The sequence below is a fragment of the Aphidius gifuensis genome, linkage group LG2 (genome assembly GCF_014905175.1).
Source record: "Aphidius gifuensis isolate YNYX2018 linkage group LG2, ASM1490517v1, whole genome shotgun sequence".
NCBI lineage: Eukaryota > Metazoa > Arthropoda > Insecta > Hymenoptera > Braconidae > Aphidius > Aphidius gifuensis.
The window spans coordinates 21,772,427-21,789,512 of record NC_057789.1 but is presented as its reverse complement, the minus strand read 5'-3'; the positions used below and the strand labels follow the sequence as shown (position 1 = coordinate 21,789,512).

General features: G+C 29.0%; 1 protein-coding gene across 1 annotated transcript; it reads right to left on the bottom strand.

The window, feature by feature from the left end:
* Positions 1–13,282: 13,282 nt before the first annotated feature.
* LOC122850524 lies at positions 13,283–16,771 on the bottom strand. Its single transcript, XM_044149655.1, has 4 exons — positions 16,552–16,771; positions 16,100–16,425; positions 13,750–15,397; positions 13,283–13,659 (listed from the first exon to the last, which is right to left on the bottom strand). The coding sequence occupies exons 1-4, from the start codon at positions 16,769–16,771 to the stop codon at positions 13,283–13,285; spliced, it is 2,571 nt and encodes an 856-aa protein (XP_044005590.1).
* Between the last annotated feature and the right edge of the window lie 315 nt (positions 16,772–17,086).

Here is a 17,086-nt window from a genome sequence, read left to right as displayed (position 1 = left end):
AATAAGTTAAATATGATGAGAAAACAATGTACACAAACACAAGAATATACTGGACCATTTTCATCACCAATATCATTAGCAATACCAAAAAAACTAAATGCTTTACATCAAAAATATCGTGCAGCATAAGAAAAATACATTAGCTGGTTATTGACTATCAGATCCATATTGATCGCCAAGATTACGTGAATTGAATGAAAAACTTATGGGTTCATTTCGTGATCTGAGTTTACCACTTCTTGAGCTACAAAAAGTTATATTAACAATACCTAGTAGTATACCAATATCAGTTGAAAAAAAATACGTAAATTATTAATACTTTATGAAAGAAAGTGTTCACAAAATAAAGATGAGCTAATATTACGTAGTATTAGACGTGTTACATTCACTGCATTACAAAAACGTCAATTTCGAAAATTCTTTACATTTCGTCGAAAAAATGGTTTTATTGAGGATAAAATATATCGTCATTTAGAACCAGGCTGTGCATTTCAACCTAAATTAAATCGTATGAAAACATATGATCTTGAAGCATTACCAACCTCAAATCAAAAAATGTATTTATATCTTGGACAAGCTAGTTTTGATTATTCACATAATAAAGATGCACGTGTATTACTTGAAGCAATGGATGAATTAGAAAACACGTGAAAATATACGAACACCAATGTATGATTGAGTTGCTGACAATATACTGAATATAGAAAAAAACGATGTCATCTGTCGTATTATCTGGTTTTAGTTATGGTACTGAAAGAAAGGACAACGAGATAAACAATTAGTACTGGTAGATTTTCCAACTGCACGTGTACTTTTTTAAGCTGGTTGTTCAGCACTTGAACTTGAAGTGCTTTTAAAATTACCAAATAAAGTTATTGATACAAGTATTTATCATTCACCAAGTTGTTACAATTAGAGTGTCCATATGTTTAAAACAACTGTTTCATCCAGAACAGAAGTAGTGTTTGAAATCAATCAAATTTGTCTGGTGTATACATACGTGAACTATTTGTTATGAACCATGATTTATATTACAGTTATATAATTAGTATTGCTCCTGTTATTGTTTAGTTGTTCTAGCAGTCATTGAAAAACCAAATGGAAAAAAATTAATGTACTCCATCAAAATTTGTATTATATTTATTTATATTTTTCAGGCTCCAACATGTCACATTATGATTTTAGAAACGATAGCATTGTTTAACAACGTAGGTAGCTTGATGTATCTAAAAATGATATATGTATAGGGGAAATATCAAGCATTTTCATCCTGATAAAAATCTTCATGATCCTCAAGTGACTGAGAGGACACAATATTCTTCAAAAATTCATCAAATATTATAGCAATATTTCTCAAATGGTAATTTTACGTAGGCGAAGCCTATAGTATTGAATTCATACACGATTTTTTTAAAATGATCATATCTTGTAAAGTAATAAAGTTAGAAGAATCGTATTAAGACCAAATTATTTGTTTATGAAAATACTAAAACCGGAGACTTACTAAAAGTAATTTCAATTGTTAGTTAATTTGTTATTAACAAAAAACGATCACCGTATAATTTTCAAAGTCAAATAATAAGAAAACTAAGAACAAATCATGGATGCGATTTTTTGCCAGGATATTGAGGTTGAATGTAAATAGAATTTCCCACTATACGATTTTTGATTTTTTGATTTCATATTAAAGCTAGAATATCTTTCTATCTTGCTGATTTTTTTAGGAATTTTCGTAAGTTGTTTTTTTTAGATAATTGATGTCAAAGTTGACAACTTTAACACGTAGGTATAGGGACTGAACACATATTTTCTCCTGTAGCTCAAAAAGTTTCTATACGATTTTCCTTAATTTACTATCAGTTTGTAGTTTATGATAATACGGATTTTTTAAGCCCTCAACGATCAATTTCGTCTGTTGATTTTAAAAGATATTCAATTATCAGAATCAAAATTTTCTATCATTAGCCGTCATTCTCTCTCTTTTATTCGTCGTGCTGTCTCATGTTTCTTGGCTATGGTAGTATGTGTGTGTCTGACCAGATAGACTACATACACACATACTACCAAGAGCCTGTCAGTATAGTGAATATATTTTGGACAGAGGGGCACTGAAAATATTTTTTATAACCGTGTGTAGATGCGCACCCTCTCGGGCCCAAACTTCGTCCACCGATGCAATTTACATTTAACCTTAAGAATGACGGAATTTATAATAATCGAGTTAAAAATTGTTTTTAATGTCGTTAGAAGATTGTTAATATAAACAAAAAAACAAAATTGCTGTTTTTTTATATTTTGCATCTCGTTAAAATTTTAACTTAGAAGTTTTGTTTATAGCTCAAATTAATTGTCTTTTCGATACCAAGAGCCACCCTCTCTTGATAAAATTTGCTCTGATCATTTGTTAATTAGATATCAGCAATTGTTTATAACAATCACTATCATCCTCTATGTTACAGTTGAAAAATAGTTACGAAGGAGTAATTTTAGCGATTTTTATCAAGACAGGGTGGCTCTCAGGAATTTCATATCAAATTTTTTGAGCTTAATAAAACTTTTTTATGTCAATTTGTTCAAAAGTTATCCAAAATATAAACAATTACCGATTTTTATTTTAAACATTTTTTCTTCAAAAAAGAGTTTAAAGCGCATGCGTAAAACTTTCTTTGCTGTGGTTACAATTTGCTTGATCGATAAAATAGTTATTTATATTACCATGTTATCGAAAAGAAAAAAAAAACTACCATGGACAAATTTTTATAAATAAAAGTAATAAACAAAATGGTTCTAAAAAAGATTTGTCTAGTTAAAAAAAAAGTAAATTGAACGATTTATTTTTTTTATATTTGTATTGATTTCTTTTTTGAACGAATCTAATAAAATTATTAATTACAAGTGGTATAACCTCAAATTTCTTTCATCTGTATTTTGATTTATGTACCTAATTTGACAGGTGAAAAACAGCGCGAAAAAAAACAAAAAATATTTAATCATATAATTTAAAATTATTAATAAAAAAAAAAAACTAAAATGAATTTTGAATAATCAAGAGGAACCACACGGGCTTTCGCCGGAGTTTTGAAAATTTTCAATTTTTAATAGAACGAATCCGTTACTGAAAATTTTTTTTAATGACAACAAATTAATAACAATTAATAACAAATTTTATAATATTTTTGATTTTCATTATCAGTTGAAGAACAAAAACAGCAACAACAGCATCAGCAATAACAACAACAACAGCAACGACGACGACGACAATAACACGATTTATATGACCCATTATAGACGATGATTCCGATGTTAACATAATTTATGATACTTTTCATCAACAACGACAAGAACAATAACAACAGCAAAACCATGATTTGTATGATTCTTTCGAGTCTGATGTCGAAATTATTTATTATTCATTTCATTATCATAAACAACAACAATAAAAACAATGACAATTTAATATTAGAATTAATTCAAATTATTAGTTTTTTGTGGTTATTCTCCATTTAATATTATATTTCCAAGTTATGTTAATGAAAAAACAGGTTGTGTTCAATTAAAAAAAAAAAAAATTGGTCTATTACTATAATCATGTTTTATTATTATAAATACTTATAAAAGAATATTATGCTGTTTCATTTATAATGTATTAAGTAAACTTTTTTCCAGATATTTTTCGAAATGTTTTTACGTCAATAGTTTGATTGAAGTTAATAAAAAAATTCTAATTTTTTTTAGCCGATTGTTTTTTTATTTACCCTGGTTTCGATGCAAAAATCGAAATAGTTTTCCAGATATTTTTTGAGATTCATAATTAATGAAGAATGAATAAACGAATTAGTTGACTCGAAAGAAAACCAAAAAAGATTGCTAGTTTAAAATATAATAATGCAACAAGGAATTCTTCAATCACTCTTTGTTGAAATTACTGAAGAAGTTTCACTTCCCTGTGCGTACAATAACACACACACATTTTTTTTTTTAACAAGATAATGTATAAAAAAATCTACGTTGCTGCTACGGATTATTAGGGGCTTTCTTTCACGGCGGATGACCGCCAGAAATACCACCTCCACTGCTTATAGGGAGAGATAGCGGGCAGCGTGCTGTTAAATGGTATACGATCCACGAAAAAACCGGTTTTGGGAGTCGTTTTTTTACCTGCCCCCTTTCCCTCTGTGCCACTCGCTCGCGTTCCCCCCTCGAGCACCTACAAATTCCGCGGGGCCCATATGCGACTACCCTGATGAACTTCCCTCAAAAAAACTACCCTTAAAAAACCACCCCTATTATTTTATTATTATTATTATTTATTATTATAATAATTATTTTTTTATTATTACATATATATATATATATATATATATATATTATTTATAATAATTATTTTTTTTATTATTTATTTATTGTTATTATTATTTATATATGTACGTATGTATATATATGAATAATAATATTATTTTTTATTTTAAATATTATTTTGTGATGTGTGCGTGTGCATAGGTGCAAGCAGACTACAAGCAAAAGTGTCAGCAGAAGTGTGAATGGAGAATGTGTGTGAGCCAAACAAGTGTTAGTGTAGGGCGGGTCTTGTTTTGTTAGTGTAAATTGTTTATAGCGCTGCAGCGGCAGCAAAAGTCCCAGCAAAAGTTTGAATGGAGAATGCGTGTGAGTCAAATAAGTGTTAGTGTAGGGCGGCCATGTTTTGTAGTGCCTTAGCACTACACTTATGTCTATAGCGCTCACTCTCTTGAATTAAAAATGCGTACTTGGTTATTTAACAATAACAATTGTTATAATTAAAAAATCAATATTACAGTTGCTGAAGCAACTGTGCCTTCCCTGCGGGGGGAATTTTAATTTCTTCTTTGATATATATTAAAATTCGTGACTACAAATTTATTTCATTCTCTATTGTTACAATGATTATTGTTACAGCTAAAATTTATTTAATTTCCATTCATTTTGCTTGTTCCTTCTAATGGGTCATCTCCATGTCCAGAATCGCTTTCTCCTAACCTTTTAAATTCTTTGTTTTTATTCATTTTGTTGTAATTTTAGCCTAGCCTGTCAATGTTAAATATTTATTACAAAATTGTCGAGTTCGATTGTATTCATTCTATTTACTTTTTTCTCTTGGTTGAATCAGGATCTAACGTTTTAGTTGTTGCTGAAGTCGTCATTATATTCTTAATTTTTTTATATTCATTTATTTTCAATTCCTTTAATACTAGCACATCACCCTTTTTCCCTAGAAATTTTCTGCCTTTTCATTCCATATAGTTAGTTCAATCTAAAATATATTTTCTTTGGTAAATTTATTATCTTTATTTAGTTTAATCAAACTTTTTTTCATTTAAATTTTATTTTACTTTATAATCACTGTCGTCTGCTAATGTTATTGTTCTTTATTTTAATAACCGTCCTGACATTGCATATATAAATTCCACTTTATTTATTGCTATTATGATTGCGATGATATCTAAATAATGTCATTATTACTATTGCATAGTTTTCTTTTTTTTTTTTTTTTTTGCTAAAATTATTTTGCCTGCAAATGAATTAATTGGTAGATGTACAATTTCTTGTATTTTTTCAAACTCGAAATTAATGTTTGGTATATTTTCATTTTTTTCATCGTCATCGAATTTTATATTAGCTTCTACTGGTATCATTATTTCTTTATTATTTATTGATGGGTATTGTTCATTAATTTTTCTCAATAATCCTCCAGTGATTGTATATATTTTGTTTAAATTGAATATTTAATAATTTATCATGTTATTAAATTTTTTTTAAATCTTTTTGTTGAAAAATCTTGTTGAAAAATATGATTTTTCCATGATATTTTGCTATACTTTTCTTTTTTTTTATATTTTCCTAATATTTTTCTATAATTATCGTATTTTTCTTTATATTCAGTGATTTTTCTATATTTTTGTTTATTCGTTTATATATTCTTTATTTCCCTATATTTTTCTTCATTTTCCATATTCATCGTGTTTAGATTGATTAAGGGACCTAGAAAATTTTCAGGGGGGGGGGGCATAATTGATATGTTCCCTTATTTATCGTTTTTTTCTTTATATCCAGTCACTTTTCTATACTTTCCTTTATATTCACTGATATTTTTTCATATTTATCGTTTTTTCTATATATTCACTGATTTTTCTTCGATATTTTCCCATATGTATCGTATTTTTCTTCATATTCAGTGATTTTTCCTTCATATTTTCTGATATTTCCCTGATATTTTCCCATAATTATAAGAGTTTTCTTCATATTAAGCGCTTTTTTCTTTATATTTACTAATATTTTCCCATATTTATCGGTTTTTTCTTTATATTCAGTAATTTTTCCTTCATATTTACTGATATTTTCCCATATTTATCGTTTTTCTTCTTTATATTCAGTGATTTTTCTATATTTTCCTTCATATTTAATGATGTTTCCCATATTTATCGTATTTAGATTAAGGGACTTAGAAAATTTTCGGGGGAGGGGAGTCTACCATGGTTGGGGGGGGGGGGGGGTCCAGATGAAAAGCGAAAACAATAGGAAATTAAAATTCCCTAAAAAAAAATTATTTCAAGTGTTTTTATAATAGATAATAATATTCTCTACCACATTCATTGGACGATCGCTATTTTTTTTCAAATAATTAAAAAGTTATAATGATATTTTTCACGTAGCGCTTACTCTCTTGAATTAAAAATGCGTACTTGGTTATTTAACAATAACAATTGTTATAATTTAAAAAAAAATTATTGCAAGTGTTTTTTATTATAAATAATAATATTCTCTAGTAGCTCTCCTATAAACATTGTAATTTTTTTCAAATAAATAAAAAGTTATATTAATATTTCAAGCGTAGGGTCTAGCGTTCGAGTCAGCCCAGGTGTAATTTTTTTTTTATTTTATTTTTAATTTTTTTTTTATATTATTAAATTTATTATTTTATTATTCAATTTTGAAATAAAATTTCAAGTATGACTCATTTGTATGCAGCTGGGAAATATAGGTTAAATAATTAAGACATTTTATTTATTTTAAAAATTTATTTGATCTACTTTTGACACATGTTTAATTATGATATTATTGGTTGAATGACACCAGGTATATGAACTCGATATATGATACATTTATCAATTGCTGGAGCACATTTGACACATGTAACCATATGTAAACAAGGAATAAAAATAACAGACAATGGTTCATTATAACAAATTTTACAAACAAATGTGTCATCTTCTTTTTTACTTTGTAAAAGTCTAAATTTTATTTTTTATTTATTTTAAATTTATGTGATTTTATGAAAATTGCTTGAAGAAAATTAACAAGTAAATTTATTAAATATAACCTGAAAATGTCTAGGTGTTTAAATAATATTGGAACAACAATTTATATTTATATTAATATTAATCAAGTATTATTGTAATTTTATTTAAATAATTTAGTGACCCTATTTGCACACATGCTCTCACACACACACATACTATTCATACAATTATTTTACAACCTTGTTTTACGTGTTGCTCTGGATGATGATGTTGACAGGAATGTTGATGTTGTCCGGGTTGATCAGACCCGATGATGACAAATTATATTGATTATTTTATTCCAAAACCAATTAACAAAATATACCAGATGATTCCAAATTCTGTGTTGATGTTGTTGATATGAACAAAATATTGGCGGTGAATTTTCACCGAATGGACGCCGTCCTGAATGCCAATATTGTTGTTCAAAATAATTTCCACTTGGACAACTTGAAATGTAATTGTTGTTTTGTTGTTTTTGCAATAATTTAATGGATACAATAACCCTCAGGTTAATTGTAAGATTGTACGTACAATATATTTTTAATTTTATTTAACCACGTTTTGATTTTATTTTATTTAATTTTATAAATTTAATTTTGCTTGTGATTGGGTAGTTACCCAAGTAACGGTAGCATGGAAAAAAAGCACCGTCCCTTTAGACAAGTCTCTCCGTCGCCATGTTGCTCTCCTCTCTCCTTCACATACAAACATTCACACATTTACATACATACATCAGTCACCGATGTCACATAATGCCACCAATATACATATATTATTATCTGTGACTATGTTACACGCTACAACTTTTTTTATTTTTTTTTATTTTGTCTTTCTTTTTCTTAATTTTTTTTTCTTCTGTACTTTCTTCACTTTTTTCAAAATTGTATTGCAATGAATATCGTTCGACAAAATCATTTCCTTTTATTAGTCGGAGAAAATAACATTCCGGAAAATATCTAGCATGTTCTTCCCATGGATCTTCATTATTTTTCCAATCTTTAATTCCATTTCCACAATGATGACAAATTACATAATCTCCTATAGACGAATGAAAAAATCCAGCCTCAGCCATGGATTCTTTTGTCTGAAAAATATATTTCGGCCAATAATAAAATGTATTTAATCGTGATTCATATGACTACGTTTTCTATCCTCTACTGAAGACGTCATTTTTAAAACTAGTTGTCGTAAGAGACGACGTGGGTACATTTTTTGATAATGTAATGTGGGAGGGGAGTTTTCACCTGTACCAATGGATGCAATTCCCCAATTTATAAACTACTTATTTTCCAATAAAAATTCCACACATGTTTTTTATTAATTTATTTATTTAATTTCGATTACAAATAGATGATTGTATTTTAGATCCACTACCAGTAAGGAAATGAAAATTTTTCTTATGTTTATAATTCTTACGTCTACTAACAATTTTTTTAAACATTCTTAAAATATATCGGTCGTTCCGTTCAACATCATTCGTAAATAATCGGAGAAATCCGTCGAGCCTCCCACCATTCGCGATATAATGAAGAGCAACAATGCACCAATGACCGCAACAATTACTCGTAACACTTTGCAGCTGTATATTGTTATACTCGTGGATGACACAATTTCTTTTAAGAGCGTATAGGAAACGGGGATCTCTCGGAGGTCATCCGAAGCTGTCGAAGAAGAGTCCATGTCCCAAATTATTGACGTAAAAACACACCCAACGAGATCCTGGTTGATTATGATTATCAAGATTAACAATAATTCCACAAGGTTTCGGCCATATATGAGGTAATCGGTCACTAGCGTATACTCCAGCACGTGTCAAATCCGTAAGTGGTAATGCGTCAACTAATTGAATAGTATTCATACCAATGTTTCTTTGACTGTATTGAAAAACGAATTAAAGACTACATCTACTTCAATGTCGTCTTCACTTTTTCCTCTTCGTATAATTAATTTTTTTCCAATTAACCAATTTTTTAATTTATAAACGTTTTGTTGAGTACAAGTATAATTAGGATAATTTACTCCGTGAAATAAACAATAATGTTCGTCTGCTGGTAATAAACCAAATCGTGGTGATATATTTTCTAAATTAATAATACAATGTTCTCGCAAATATTGTTGTAAAAACATACGTTTCTCTTCACCTCTCACATAAATATTTTTACCAAGTTCTCCAATTTTTTCAATTAATGATTGTAGATTTTTGTAAGGTACTTCAGATGCGTCCCAATCAATTTTATGATAATTTTTTGTTAACCAATTGTTTTGTCGACGAGCTCCTTTTTTAAATTTCGAGTACTTAAAAGGTGGTCCAATTATCCAATGACTAATAAATTTATCGTGTAATGTCAAGACAGAAATTTCTTTCGGGTAGTATTCATTGCGAGATCCAACTAGACACTGAATATCAATGATTAAAACTTCCGACACATTTATGACTGAATAACATAAACAAAAGTAGCTCTATATATATGTATACCCCTTCTTAATTACTATAATCTAATAGTACCTGACGTGTACTATCAATTTCTATAATATTATCAAACTCGGCATATACTATACAATTTATTGTTTGAGCAAGTGCAACACCGAATCGTATCTCAATTCTGAGACTTCCATTTTTTATTAAATTCCAGTACATGCTATCATTAGCAGAGAGGTCAGGTGTTAAGTCAAATGCAAATAAAGTATAGCCCTTCGTAAAACTAGAACGAGAAATTTTCATTCCTGATCAGCAAAATGTATTCCAGTTCCAGAAAATAATGTCTGATAGGCTTCAGCATCATGAATATTATTACTAAAACTAGGAGATAATGCTTTACCACCGACTTGGTTTCCATCGACATATAAGGCGAAAAAATTTAAATTAAAATGTTGAAAATTAAATGGATTAAATTTTCTATGACCATTAAATGCTCTATTATCAACTAAACCAACAACAATTCTTTTAGGTAAACTTCCTAGTATAATATTGTCAAGTGTATTTGATAATATACCCTGAGCTAAAATAAAACTCTTTACTTCTACTCTAGTCAAAGGATATTTTGCAGTCGTTTTGGCCAATGCTTTTGAATGTGCTACAAGTACACTTGGATTGAGCTTAGCACGACGTATGATGAGTGTTGCTTCTAAAATATTTACTTTATAATTTCCATCCTCTGAAATGAAGGTCGGCGGAGATTGAGTATACTCATTTGTCGTCATTGGTCGTCATTGATGTCTAATGAAGTCAAATGGTGTTCTCAGCGAGTGAGAGGCGGTAGTAAACGATTTTTCAATTGCCGAAATGAAGGTCGGCGGAGATTGAGTATACTCATTTGTCGTCATTGGTCGTCATTGATGTCTAATGAAGTCAAATGGTGTTCTCAGCGAGTGAGAGGCGGTAGTAAACGATTTTTTTTTTTTTTTTTTTTTTCCATTAAACAAAATTCATTCTTTGATCGTGTTAAAGTTATTTTCATCTCAACACCATTTAATAAAAATTTATTTTGATTAAAAACATCAACATGTAAATGGCCTAGCATCTCAAATTGATTGCCATTAGTCATAAAAAGTGATCGATCTTGCAATCCTTTATTTTGTGCTCCAGCAGCAGCTCCTACTGGTGCTTCCATAAATATGGTCGACGTCCACTAGTTAAAAAAATTTTTTCAAGTGCTTGACATACAGTATTTCCTGATTCATTAATAAGAGGTTCAACCCAAAGATATTTACTAAGTACATCTATGACAACTAATAAAAATTTATTACCATCATTATAACTTTGTAATGAGGTCAAGTCAGCTAAATCCATTTCCCATAAATCATCTACATTTGTTGTAGTGTAATGTAAACGAGAAAATTTTCTCCGGACTGGTTTATGAAACGTATAAGTATTTTGCGAATCTAACCAATCTTTAATTTCTTTTTTTGACTTTGGGTATTTTTTAAATATATTTTGTGCACCCGAGAATGATAGAGGATTTTTGGGGTTGTAATAAATGTTTGGTAAATTTATTTTTTCATGCTTAACCATTGTGATGACCTTGTTGATGGTCGCAAAATTGATGTAGCTGATTTCACAGTTTTTTGTGGAGGTTTTTTAACTTTACGTACAGTAGATATTTCTTCATCAGAAAAAGACAATTCTCTTCTGCTCAATCTTCTTTTATTAATTGGTGGTGGTCTTAAATTTGGTGTAATTACTTCTTCTTCAGCATCATCGTTGTCGCTTTGTTCCCAGAAACTAATATTACTAACAAAATCTCTAGGCGCATGAATATCTTTTAAAAATCGTGCAAACTGATCATGGCCGATTGCTTTAATATTTTTACGATGACGTAACGCATCATTAATTAAATCAATAATACTAGAATCATGAATAGTTTTTCCGTCTATACTAACCAAGCCTGTATCATTCCATTTTAATCGATTTTCGTTATCTGCTCTGGTTATATGATTTATTAAACCTTGTGCTTTTTTTTGAAAAATTTTAGGAACTGCTTTTATAATCAAGTCTTCCGGATATTTTGTATCATTATCATTACTTAAATTTCTGTAGTCAATATTATTGTTATTATTGTTATTGAAAAATAAAAATCGTCTCAAAACTTCTTTATATTCATTCCACTTTTCTCCGTCATTTTTATTTGAATTTAAAATATTATGGAGTTGATTATCAAGGCGTGACGTCACATCTCCAGGTGTTTGAACAGTACCTACGTCATTGTTTGTATTTAATTTATTAACCGAGTCTTCAGGAATCAAAACCATTTTTCTTGCATGTTCCATTATTTAAAATATTTTGTAATTACAGCTGTAATTATTGGAGTGAGTAATAAAGGTAACAAGGAGCCACCACCTGATTGATTAATTAAAATTTTTTTTTTTGTTTTTATATTTCCTGGAGAGGCCAGAGAACGTAGTATTGATTTATGTTTTTTTAAATTTTTTTTTTCCGTTTTTTTAATATTTATTGTACCTTTCAAAATATTTAATGAACATTCACCAATACAGCGAATAAGATTTTTGACACTATGTTTTTTATTAAACGGATTACACGTACCAACTGCCATTATATTCGTACAACTGGTATGTTATTAGATGACGTTATTGTATTTATGTCTTTTCGTGAAATGTAAACAAAATTATGTGTATCACTTGGAAAAACACATGTACGTACATGGAGATTTTCTGGGGTACTCTGTTTCAAATCAAGTAAAATATATCCATGAGGTACAGAGGTCGCTTCAAAATAAGCCTCTTGAAGAAAACGCGGATTCTCAGGGTATATTTGTCGTGCTAAAAAAAATACTTGCGAACGATCTCGAGGATTTTTAAATAAAACAATATAATGTGTATTTAAACTTATATCACGAAAGCCACGATGGAAAAGATTTTGCGATAATAATATAACTGATAATCCAAGATGATGACTTCCCTTTGTAAAAAGATCCATAATAACACTGGAAGAGCAGGACTCTCTCATGAGATCATCGATAATAACTAATTTTTTTTTTTTATCATTAAACTCTTTTAATTTTGGTAGACCTTCAACAAATTCAACTGAAGAAAATTCTTTAAAACTGTCTTGCCATTGCCCATAAAAAAAATAAACTTTATCAAATTTTACATCGGTGATATTTTCATTTAAAAATTTTTTTAACCAAGTAGTCTTACCACAGCCTGATGCTCCAGCAAGAAGCATAGTAAACAGGAATTGACACACTACAGACATTTTAACAACTGAGAAAAAATAAATAAATAATCGAGTTATATAGAAATCTGAAAAATAAAATGGTTGGTAAAATAATTTTTTATTACAAAACAATTTTTTTATTTTCGACAAAACAAATATTTTTTGACAGTAAATTTTTATTTATAGGACAAATTTTTTTTTTTATTTTTTATTTTTATTTATCTCTATTAAAAAATTTTTTTATTTATGAAACAAAATTTTTTATTACATATTCGAGAAATTTTTTTTATTACACACGTTGTTTTTTATAGCCCAGAGGATATGTAATATTCTCGTAGTGATTACGCTTAGGTCCTGTAACAGAAATCATTTTTTTATCAATAGTAGAGTACACTTGTAGATCTCTTGTTCTACGGATAGAATTATATTCAATTTTAAAAGGATCTATTTCACGCTTAATTAATGATTTAACAGTATTAAAATTTATAAATTTTTGTGCTTCCAAGTCAAGCCGTACACCTTTCAATTTACAGACTTCTACTTGACCACCATCAGCTTTTTGTACAATAAAAGAATAAAATTTTGGCCCACCCGATATAAAAGATTTTATATATGAACCTTCTCCATACTCTTCTAGCTCATCAGTTAAATCTCCCAATTTACTCCCTGTAATTAATTTATCATTTTCATTTTCACATATTCTTATAATAGAGTCAGTATCTACATATAAAATTTGTTTACTATTTTCATGAATACAAGAATATAATTTTTCCCGAGCGTACGCTGTCGTAAAAGCCGCCAATACAACGTTAGCTGTTTTTGTTAAAGGTTCTTCTTCATTAATTAATTTCAACGAAATTAAGACAGTTTCTTGATTTATTGGTTCGATAAATTGAATTAAATTTTTTTCGTTATCTACTATCTCATAAAATTCTTGCAAATCACTGCAAATTGTTTTACGCCATAAAGAACTTCTTTGTCCTAATTTACCATATAACGAATTGAGCATATTTTTACTCAATGTACGGAGACCTGGATTAAAATCTATTTTTTCTTTATCAAGTTTAATATTTTCAGCTTGAAAATATTCCTCGATATATTGATCTTTATCAGATTCAGTTTTGACCCAAGATGGGTACTTACTGGCTTCTTGTTTTATTTTTAGAAAAGTATTTATATATCCTGTAAATAAACCGACTTCATTAGTTTCCTTATTATTCATCGTCATTTTATCGTAATGCCAAACTTCATATATTTTTTCTATGACATATCCTTTTGTTAAAGCAAGTTTTAGTTCTGACGACACCCAAGTACCGATTAAACTTCTCTCATTATTATTATGATTACAAAAACCTGACTCCATTGTATCAACACATGTACGACAGAGTGGGAAATAAAGTTTTTTATTTTTTGAACGTACCGGCAAAACAGGCATGTGTAAATCAGACGGTGCAAGTACACGACATTTTATTAATCCATCAATTTTTGATATATCATTATTTGGAAATTTTTTCTCGATATCGCGACCAGCATATACTTTAGGATGAGCTAATGGAAATGCAGATTGCTGAAGGACACTCGGATACAGACTTGTGAAATCTACATACTGTATAGTTTCTCCGGGTTGTACTGTATATGACTCGACGAAATTCTCCGTTCTACCACCAAAATAAGCATCACGTGGGTTCAATGCTGTGTTATAATTTACATCAATAGAATCAACAAATTTTTTTACTTGAGGTACATCTTTTAACAATTTCTTAAATTCACATCCCCATTTTTCAATAACATCATAACCTTGATCTTCTAAATACTTTGTAATATCTTGCGTGCGTTCATAACGTTCATTCAAAGTTGTACCATCTTTTTGTACATGATCACGATTAAACATAAAACACTCAATACATCCATGCCACCAACAACCATGATACTGAAAAATGTTTTTTCGTCTTTCATTTATACCATCAACTCTAATTTTTTTTGGACCTATTTTGACTTCATGAGAGTTACCAGCATGTTGAATATTACTTGCTGTTGAATAAGCTAACCATTCCAGCCACTGAAGAGCTTCTTTTGACTGATTGTCACTTAATCTATAACCAGACCTGTGAACGATTCCGATTTTTTCTTTAGTAAGATAATTACGTTGAAAAACAGGCATACATAATGAAGCACAAGTCAAAGCTTCACGGAATGGATTAACATTAGTAATTTTTGAAGTTAAATTTATAAATTTTAAACATGCCATACGTAAAACAATTACATCTAGAGTACAATAAAGTTTCATTTCCTTTCTAAAATCAAATAATTCTCCAGAGTCTACTCTTTTTTTATACCACTTATCAAATTTGTCAGCTTCTTTTTTATTTTTCGCACGCACACCATACATTTCTGGTGGTGGTACCTCACCGATATAATTTTGATTTATTTCATTATTAAAAAAATGTGGAAAATAGCCTTTTTAAATTTTTTCATCAAGCCCAAACATACCAGGTAAAGCACTCAAAGGTGCTTGAAAAAAATTGAGTGAATCTATACATTTAATATTTTCAATCGACAAAACATTAATACTTGTACCAGTAATTATAGAACTCATTTTTCCTCCTAATTTACGATTAATTAATTCTTTTAAAAGCCACTGACCATCATAATTTTTTTGGTTATGAGCTAATACAATAATTTCACTATATTTATTTTTTATTCCAAATAAAAAATCAACAAATTTTTTTACAGTGTCTTTCCCTTCAGCAATAAATTCGCGAGTAGTACATGAATCACATTTATTCTCGATCGGTATACTAGGCTCATCCAAATCACTCGTATCATTCATACATTTATCGCACACAAGGTGAACTACTACATAATTAACCTCATGAATTTTATAAATTTTATTATCATTATTAACTGTTTTAGATTGCATTGTCTCAAAATCATAAAAAACATAACCACAAAGATCTTCTTTTTTTTTATAATTCATTTTACTTTTAAAATAACATAAATGTGATGGCGGTTGAAGCTCTTCACATGCAGAACAATAATAATATCCACATAAATGACGCGTATTTAAGTGAACTTTTCTAAAACATTTTTTACATTTTTTTATTGCCTCACACACTGAATGCTTTGAATTATAAGATTGAGTTGTCCTATGTTTGTCTAAACACTGTTGTCCATAAAATGCCCGGTCACAATCACGACACTCGATTAAATCTACATTTATCTCACACAATTTATTTAAACATCGGTCACAACGACCAGGACATGACAAATGCGTTTCAGGTGATGAATATTTTTCATCACAAATTAAACAATATTTTTTTGTACCATGCATAAAAGTTATTATAGTATTTATTGCTTCATAATGATGACTATTTTCATAATATGCAATTGGTATATAATTTTGTTCTTCACGAATAAAACCCTCAACTAAATCTGTACCATCAAATATTAATTCATGTCCATTCATATTATTAGAAACATATTTATATATTTTTAAAACGCGTTTAATCGGAAATGTTGCTAAATACATCTGAAATTGTCTCACTTGCTCTAACCCACATCCCTCAGGTGGAATAACAACACCAGATTTATTTATAAATCCAAGAGTCAATGTTTTTTGTAATTCATATCGAGCGTCACGAACTGCTTTTAATCTAGCCACGTCAAGTTTATTTGTCTCTAATTCAGATAATTTTACTACGATTGATCTTGGTAAACATAAATTATCTTTATTATTAATTATTAGTGTACCACGTCTCGATCTTTCACTTTTAGGCATTCCACATCCACCAACAATTCATTTTAAAATTATAACTTTTATATAAAATGCAGCCGTCGCATCTATACCGCCAGCACTTTGACATGTACTACTTATTATTGTCCATAAACGATCAAAAGTAAACTCATTAATTGGTGTTAAATTTGTAAATAAATCACTAGTCATATTTTCTGATCGGAAATTAAAAATAATTCGGTCAGTGTTATTGCTAGACAAAGACATAACACGTTCATATACTTGTCGAAAAACACTCTCAATAAACTCAACGAGCCCGCGATTATGAGGAACATCTTTTATTTTGAATGTATACGTCGT